General features: G+C 39.5%; 1 protein-coding gene across 1 annotated transcript in view; it reads left to right on the forward strand.

The window, feature by feature from the left end:
* ZFP69B (ZFP69 zinc finger protein B) overlaps nt 1-4,007 on the forward strand; it is a 12,515-nt gene extending 8,508 nt beyond the window's left edge. Inside the window, exons 3-5 of the mRNA XM_006867591.1 lie at nt 1,913-2,039; nt 2,126-2,221; nt 2,782-4,007. Coding sequence (XP_006867653.1) covers nt 1,913-2,039; nt 2,126-2,221; nt 2,782-3,950 — 1,392 coding nt within the window. The 3' untranslated portion in view covers nt 3,951-4,007. The remainder of the gene's footprint in view (nt 1-1,912; nt 2,040-2,125; nt 2,222-2,781) is intronic.
* The last annotated feature ends 5,485 nt before the right edge of the window (nt 4,008-9,492 follow it).

The following is a 9,492-nucleotide window of genomic DNA, read 5'->3' on the forward strand; positions in this document are numbered from 1 at the left end:
TCTTCTATCTTAGTAGTGTTGAGAGATTTAATTTCTAGCTCACTAGTTCTGGCTTCTAGCTCTTCAGATATACTCCTTTGCCCTTTCAGTGTATTGTCCATTTCTGATATTCTGTTATTAATCATTTGGACCTCTTTCTGTAGGTTTTGAATTGTTTCCAATGCTGTATCTATCTTATTTGATTGTTCCTGTAGCGCTTTCATGACTTCTTCCTTATTTTTCTCAATTCCATTGTATAGTGTTTTGATATTATTTCATAATCATTTTTCTGAATTCCTTCTCTGGCATATCCAAAGCCTGCCCATCTTCCAGTATGGAGTGTAGGTCTATTTCCAGCTCATTTGCCTCAGTCACTTTATCTCATTTCTGGATATGTGCAGATATGGTCATCTGCTTCTCTTTTTTGGGCATATTCAGGGGTTATCTGTGGCCTTAATACTTAGATGAGTGTGTATTTTGGTGTTTTTTTATGCTTTCTGATTGCCTCCAGGTAGATGTGATCAGGAAATGGGCTTCCCTTTTCACTCTTCTTCTTGAGAAATTTCAAGATGGCACTGTTGGTCATTTTGACATAACTTAGGATTTGATTTTTGGCCTATTCCCTTTTTTGTCTGCTGTCCCGCTCCACAATCCCCATTTAGGCCTTTTTTCTAGTGATAAACAGTTCAGGGCCGGCTGTGGCCATTTGGTTTTAAGTGGAAACTATCTCTTTAAATTTCGAGGAGATCTATATGCACATGTGTAGTAGAACCCTCCGAGGGTGGGACTGGGGTGTCCACTAGCTCAGGCACCCCTACAGTCACCAGAACGGAGGTGCACAGACAGCAAGGGACGAATAAACAGATACCAAAAGAAAAGAATGTCCACACCTTTATCTCCACGGTTCTGTCAGGTGTCCATGGCTGCTGTGATCCTTCCCCCACTTGGTCTTACCCAAGATGGCTGCTCCTGGAGCAGCTGAGCGTCTTGAATTAGAAAGCAATGGATTTCTTGCTTCTGCTACAAATACCCCTGGTTCTAAGCCTTCCAACCTTCTAAATATTCCTTTATATGTGGTTGAGAGTTCTGGGACCATCCTCTGAGCCTCTTGGTCCTGTATTCTGTGTTGTTGCTGACGGAGCTCCTTACTGCACTTCCACCCGATATGCCATCTTGTTTGTTCTCCTGTTCTAATTAATTTTAAACGAATTAATTCAGTCCAACAAAGGTCTCTGTCGTCTCTTATGATCTTGGCCCTTTTTGAACTCTCTCCTTTCTCAAATACAAGGGAGCTTCCAAAAGGTCATGGAAAAATTCCATTTTTTTTTTTTTTTTTTCATTTTCCATGAACATTTGGTTTATTGTTGTTGTTAAGTGCCATCGAGTCAATTCCGACCCATAGCAACCGTATATAGGGTTTCAAAGGAGCAGCTGGTGAGCTTGAACCGCCAACCTTGCAGTTCAAACAGCTTTGCTGTCTGGCTAATTAACCCACAGCACCACACCATTTGGTAGCCCCCTGGTATTTCTAAACATTGTCCTTAATCTGAATTCTGTAGTGGCTCTGTGGAATAAAGGACTGGACTGCAAAGTCGGTTTGAACCATAAGGTCAGTGGTTCAAACTCACCAGCCGCTCCTTGGAAACCCTACGCAGGGTTGCTATGAGTTGGAGCCAACTCCACGGCCCTTAACAACCGCAACAAATCTGCAACCGTCTCTAATTTTTCACAGATGTTTTCCCTTCAACCAAAATTTTAAGTTGCAGAATGCAACTTACATACTCTATGCATTATTTTATAGCTCCCAGCAGAGAATCAGCCAAACAATTATTGAGGAGTATTCTGGGGAACCTGACTAGGATATCAGCATCTAGACAGGGTCAGAACAACTTGCTGGACTCTGACTGAAAATTGAACATATTTGATACTCTAGGAACTGTTAACCTTCAATGACATATCTGTGGACTTCACCCAGGAGGAGTGGGGGCAGCTAGCTCCTGCTCATCGGAATCTGTACCGGGAGGTGATGCTGGAGAACTATGGGAACCTGGTCTCAGTGGGTAAGGATGGATTCTCCATACAACCAGAAATTCTTGGGATGTCTCCTTTACCTTAGCACATACAATCTTCTTTTCTCCATGAGCAGGATATCAGTTTTCCAAGCCTGGTGTGATTTCCCAGCTAGAGAAAGGAGAAGAGCCATGGCTGACTGAGAGAGAAATTTCAGAAGGTCCAAGTTCAGGTAAGAGCAAGCAGATGGAGTCTTTGAGATCCCCTTACAACATGTACTTTTAAGGGACATGACTGAATCCATAACCATATTCTAATAGATGCATTCCAAATCTTAAGAGATTGGAGAGAAAGTAAGTGGGATGGGGAGAACTTTCCCATTTCATTGAACACATTCCTATATTTAATATTTTATTTTAATGTTTTTAAGTATTTGAGACAAAAGTTTATTATAGAAACATTGGCTTTAAATGATGTATTAGAACCCTGTATTCCTGGACTTCTCACTTGATATTTGCCTTACAACAGTGTTCTTTCTTAGGGCCTTTCCCCTTGTAATTCACATGCATGTGGTCTTCTCAATTTCTGAAAATTCCCTTACATACTTTTAACAACTTTTTTCTCATTATTTCTTTCATATTAGCTCTTTAGGTGGGTGGCAGGATCACATTTGAAGATTGTTCAAGCCTCCTGAACCTAGTATATGTTATTTTAACATCACATAATCATGATCACTCTTTGATAAAGTGCAGTGAATGTGAGTCACTTGTATTTTATTATTATTTCTTTCAGACTTAGAGAGCAAAACAGAAAACAAAGAGTCAACCGTAAAGAATGACATTTTACCAGAAGAGTTCCACCATGGCCTGATGGTGGAGAGAGCCACAGAAGGAACCGCTTTGTACTCCACGTTAGGAATAGTCTCCAGATACGATGAGTTGGAAAGTCACCAGGAAAACCAAGCAGTAGAGGAGGTACAAGTCCTCTTGATTCGAAAGAAAACTTTCACTCAGGAGAGAGGCCAGGAATCCAACAGATTTGAGAAGAGTATTCATGTGAGCTCAAAAGTTACTCCAGGGCCAGTTGGCACGCCAAGAAAACTAGATCGTAAATATGACACATCTGGAAAGAGAAGCAGATACAATTTAGGTGTGACTGATCACACAAGAAGTTACAAAAAAATGAAAACCTTTGAATGTAATATTTGTGAAAAAATCTTCAAACAGCTTATTCACCTTACTGAGCACATGAGAATTCATACTGGAGAGAAACCTTTCAGATGTAAGGAATGTGGAAAAGCCTTTAGTCAAAGTTCATCCCTTATTCCACATCAGAGAATCCATACGGGTGAGAAACCCTATGAATGTAAGGAATGTGGCAAAACCTTCAGGCATCTGTCATCCCTTACTCAGCATCTGAGAATTCATACTGGGGAGAAGCCCTATGAATGTGGTGTATGTCAGAAAGCCTTCAGCCAGAGCATTGGACTGATCCAGCATCTGAGAACTCATGTTAGAGACAAACCTTTCACATGCAAAGATTGTGGAAAAGCGTTTTTTCAGATTAGACACCTTAGACAACATGAAATTATTCATAGTGGTGTGAAACCCTATATTTGTAATGTGTGCAGTAAAACCTTCAGCCATAGCACATACCTAACTCAACACCGGAGAACTCATACTGGGGAAAGACCATATAAATGCAAGGAGTGTGGGAGAGCTTTTAGCCAGAGAATCCATCTGTCTATCCATCAGAGAGTCCATACTGGAGTGAAGCCTTATGAATGCAGTCACTGTGGAAAAGCCTTTCGGCATGACTCATCCTTTGCTAAACATCAGAGAATTCATACTGGAGAAAAACCTTACGATTGTAATGAATGTGGAAAAGCCTTCAGCTGCAGTTCATCACTTATTAGACACTGCAAAACACATTTAAGAAATACCTGTAGCACTGATACATGAAATATATTCAACCATAAAAGAATTCCACATTGAAGCAAAAACTTCACTCAGTGCTTCTGACTTGGATTTTAAGAGCCCATAATATTTTTTTAAAAGAAGATTTGACACAGTGTTTCTAACTATAGATTTTGCCACACTAAAAAATGACTACCTGTTATCAGCACTATTTCAAAGAGAAGGCATTTTAATCTTTTAAAATATAGGAAGGATATAATCCGTAAAAAGAACAGCTTTTTACATTGAATTAGCTTTATGAAACTGCCCGAATTTGTCTTTACTTTTGTCATTTCATTGTAGGCCATTACTCCATTGTGGCTGATAGCAATCTGTGGACTGGCTTTTTTTAAAAATCAGTTGTAAATAGCTCTTTAATAAATCAATAAAATCAAATACCCTACCCACTGCCATCAAGTCCATTCTGACTCTTACTTGGCAACCCTGTATGGAATTCCTGAGGCTATAAATCTTTATAGAAGCAGAAAACCTCATCTTTCTCTCTTAGAATGACTGGTGGGTTTGAACTGTTGAGTTAGCAGTTAGCAGTCCAGTACTTAACCTACAGTGACACCTAGGCGCCTTTAAGTGCGACCTATTACTAATCCTTTACATGGCTTGGGGTTAAGTGCCATTGAGTCAGTTCGGACTCATAGGTACCCTGTGTAGGGTTTCTGAAGAGCGACTGGTGGTGGGTTTGAGCCACCAATCTTGTGGTTAGCAGCCCAGTGTTTATCCTACAGCACACCAGGACTCCTAGAAAAAACATAAATAAAAATGTTAGTTGACTCATTTCTAGAAGAAATCATGCTAAAAATAAGTTTTCTAGAGTTGATCATCTATACTGAAATATTTGTTTATATTTTATGGTTTCTTATAGAACAATAGTTGGTAAAATTTTTCTGTTAGGGTCACAATATAAATATGCTTTGCTTTGCAAGCTGTATTGCCTTTGTCACAACTACTTAACTCTGCTATTATAGTGTGAAGTTCAGAGACAGCAATGGAAACCATAGTCTCTTGAACTTGGTACTGTTGATGTTTGGGGCCAGATAATACTTTGTTGTGGGCAGCTGTTCTGTGCATTGTAGGATGTTTAGCAGCATTCCTGACCTACCCACAATATACCAATGGTAGGTGCCAGTAGCATCTCTCCCCCAGTTTTGACAACCAAAAATGTCTCCAGAAATTGCCAGATGTCCTAATGGGCAAAATTATCTCGAGAACCAGTGGGTGTGGATCTAGTCCAATAAAACCTTTTATTTATAAACGCAGGTGTTGGGACTATATTTGGACAAGGGTTATAGTTTACCACGTCTACTAATGCTAATCTATTAATCATGGCAACCAAATATAATGTTGAATTTAAAGGAGCCCTTGTGTGATAGTTAAATGCTGGGCTACTAACCAAAAGGTTGAAGTTTGAACCCACCAGCAGCTTTCAGGAGAAAGATGACACCATCTGCTTCTGTAAAAATTACAGCCTTGGAAACTGGGGTAGTTGTACTGTCCTATAGGGTCACTGAATCAGAATCAATTCAGCAATGGGTCTGATGATGGCTAATGTTTTGTATAGTTATGGCACAAATCCTAATCCCTTAGCAATTCTTTTAATTCTTCAATAATAAAGAAATCTCATTTTTAAAGCTGTTATGGGGGCCTGGGAATTATTTATGGAAATCTCTAAACACTGGGATGTATCTGTAGGAGATAAACTCTTAAAACATAACCACAGGCTATTATTACACTTAAAATATTAGCCTTAATTCCTTTATACATGATACTTTTTTGAGGTTAGATATATTAAGGTTGGTAACTGCCATTTTATTAATTTTTTAAACTTTCCCATAGCCTGTTGTCTTTATGTTCCATCAAGTCAGTTCCAACTCATAGTGAACCTGCATAGGGTTTCTGAGGAGTGGCTGGTGGGTTTGAACCACCAGCCTTGTTGGCAGTCTAGTGCCTATCCTACCATGCCACACCAGGTATTAGATTTGAAAATGCCTTTTCTGTTAGTCTTTGAGATACTGGCCAGAAAAACACATCATAGGGCCCATCAGAAAGGGTAAGGGGCAGGAGGAATATGAGTGCTATTGTTTTTTTGTTTTTATGTAAAGTGTTTATTGTGTCTTGAGTGATAGTTTACATGGGGGAACATCAGTTTGTTTCATTGCAATGATTACTATCTTGCATGCTTCATCATTCAACAGTATTTGCTTCTATTCCCTCTGGTTTTTTGTGTTTTTTTTTTTTTTTTGATGTGCACTAAAACAAGCATTCAAACAGCCTAAGGGCACACCCTGCCCCACGGCTGCCAGCACACATGCCCTCTCCCTCAGTGAGTCTAGAATCTTCAACTGCTCGGTCTCTCCATGTCATCTCTGCTTCCACCTCTGGCATTGCTGCTTGTCTGGGTGGGGTCCCACACTGCACTCTCAGAGGTGCTGTTGAGTCAGTTCCATCTCTGCAAACCCTATGCATAACAATGAAACACTGCCCAGTCCTGCCCCTCCTCACAATTGCTGTTATGTTTGAGTCCCTTATAGCTGCCACTGCGTCAATGCTTTTTTTTGGTGATCTTACTCTTTTTTTGATGATTCTTCACTTTACCAAGCATGATGTTCTTCTCCAGGGTCTAGTCCTTCCTGGGAGCATGCCCAAAGTGTAAGAGACAAAAGTCTTGCCATCCTTGCCTCTAAGGAGAACTCTAGCTGCTTTTCTTCCAAGACAGATTTGTTTGCTCTTCTGGTAGTCCATGGTACTTTAAATATTCTTCACCAACACCATAATTCAAATGCATTGATTCTTCTATTTCCGTATTCTTTGTCCAACTCTCACATGCATATGAGGCGACTGAAAATACCATGGCTTGTGTCAGGCACACCTTAGTCCTCCAAGTAACATTTTTTGTTCTTCAATACTTTAAAGATACCTTTAGCAGCAGATTTGCCTAAAGCAACACACCTTTTGATTTCTTGACTGCTGCTTCCAGGGGAATTGACTGTGACCCATCCAAAATGAAGTCTTTGATAACTTCAATTTTTCTCATTTATCTTGATGTTATTTATTGGTTCGTTTGTGAGGATTTTGTTATTGTTTTTTTACACAGAGGAGCAATCCTTACTGAAGGCTGTAGTGTTTGATCTTCATCAGTTCAAAAGTAAGTTGCTTCCAACTTATTTAGATTTAGTCACATTTTCTGTTTTATTTCACTTTCCTTTTTACATCTTTGTCCTTTAATCTGAAATAATTTTCTTTTTGTCTGAAGTTCATCCTTGAGAATTCCTTTAACAGAGGAAAAGCTCTCTGTTGAGAAATGTCTTTATTGAAGGTGTTTTGTTTTTGTTTTACTGTATTCTGGGTTATTGGCTATTTCCTTAACAACATTTTGCCAATTTCATTCTACAATCTTTTGACTTCCATTGTTGCTAATGAAAAATCAACTGTAAGGATGTCACTTGTACTAGTTATTTATATTTGTCCATGGTATTAGTTATCAATTTCTGCTAAACAAGTTACCCCAAAACATACCAACATAAAAAATAATTAGATTTTTTGTCTTGTTGTTGTTGTTAGGTGTCATTGAGTCATTTCCAACTCACAGTAACCCTATGCACAACAGAATGAAACACTGCCTGGTCCTGCGCCATCCTCGCAATCCTTATGACACTTGATCCCATTGCTGTTCCATCTCATTAAAGATCTTCCTCTTTTTCTCTGACCCTCTTTACCAAACATGATGTCTTTTTGCAGGGACTAGTCCTTCCTGGTAATATGCTCAAAGTATGAGAGACAAAGTCTCACCGTCCTGGTTTCTAAGAAGTACTGTACTTCTTCCAACATAGATTGGTTGTTTTGGCAGTCCATGGCACTTTTAATATTCTCTAATACCATAACTCTAATTTTCAATTCTTATATGGTCTTCCTTATTCATTGTCCAACTTTCACATGCATATGAGGCTACTGAAAATACCATGCCTTGGAAATGCAAAGGTAGAAGTTTTGTAACAAGGAAGGGAGTAATTGATTCTCCAGGATAAGAGTGGAGGCCTCTGGGACCATCAACGGAGAAGAGTCGAGAGCGGGACCCTACCCAGAGAAACAGAGATGCCTGAGATAGAGACAGAGATGATGACGTGGAGTGATGAAGCGGCTGGGGACTTTGGACCCAGAGAGGGAAAGGGACTGTGGGCTGAAAACAGAGGGTGGTGGTGGAGGGGAAATGTAGGGAGTGGGTTTCTGGGATATACCCTTTGGGTGGTTGAGGATGCATGGAGGGGATTGGAACCATGGCAGTGAGATGATATACGATGGAGTGAATGTAAAACTAAAGTTCTCCCATGTAAACTATCATATAATTTACAATAAAACAAAACAAAACAAAAATACCATGCCTTGGGTTAGGCACACCTTACTCCTCAAACTTGACATCTTTGTTCTTGATTGAACACTTTAAAAAGATCTTGTGCAACAGATTTGCCGAATGCAATATGTTGTTTGATAATTTGACTGCTACTTCCATGAGTGGTGGTGGTGGTGGTTATGTGCCATGGTGTCGGTTCTGACCCATAGTGACCCTGTACAGGGTTTCCAAGGCTGTAAATCTTTACGGGAGCAGAAAGTCTCATCTGTCTCCCACGGAACAGCTGGTAGTTTCAAACTGCTGACGCTGTGGTTCGCAGCCCAATTCATAACCGCTACGCTACTTCCATGAGTAGCAGTATAAAAAGGTCTTATATGCAGATTTGCCTAATTCTTGATTGCTGCTCCCATGAGTATTCATAGTGGATCCAAACAATATGAAATCTTTGACAACTTCAATCTTTTCTCCATTTATCATGATGTTATTTATTGGAAAAGTTGTGAGGATTTTTATTTTCTTTACATTGAGGTGCAACCTTTATTGAAGACTGTGGTCTTTGATCTTCATCAGTTCCATGGGAGAAAGATAAGGCTTTCTGCTCCCATAAAGATTTACAGCCTCAGAAACCCTATGCAGGGTCGCTATGAGTTGGAACCAACTCCACAATAGCCACCATGTTCAAGGTCAAATTTTGGCTCTCATGGACTTGTTTTAATTTTCTTCAGCTTCAGCCTGAACTTCCATGTGAGCAATTGATGGTCTGTTTCACAGTCTGTCCCTGGCCTTGTTTTGGCTGACGATCTGGAGATCATTGGCTATCTCTTCCTACATATGTAGTCAGTTTGATTTCTGTATATTTCATTTGTTGAGGTCGAAATGTATAGTAGTCTTTTTTGTTGTTTAAAAAAGTTTGCAATTAGAAAGTCATTGGTCTTGCAAAAATCTATCATGCAACCTCCAGCATCATTTCTATCACCAAGACTATATTTTCCAACAACTGGTCCTTCCTCTTTGTTTCCAACCTTCCCATTCCATTCACTAGTAAGTATAATATATCTTGATTGCATGTTTGATTGATTTCAGACTGAAGAAGTTGGGAGACTTCTTCAATTTCATCATTAATGGTATTGTTGATTGGTGTGTAAATATGAATAACAGTGGTATTAACAGGTCTTCCTTATAGGC

This window comes from Chrysochloris asiatica, unplaced genomic scaffold (assembly GCF_000296735.1).
Source record: "Chrysochloris asiatica unplaced genomic scaffold, ChrAsi1.0 scaffold00106, whole genome shotgun sequence".
Classification (NCBI taxonomy): domain Eukaryota; kingdom Metazoa; phylum Chordata; class Mammalia; order Afrosoricida; family Chrysochloridae; genus Chrysochloris; species Chrysochloris asiatica.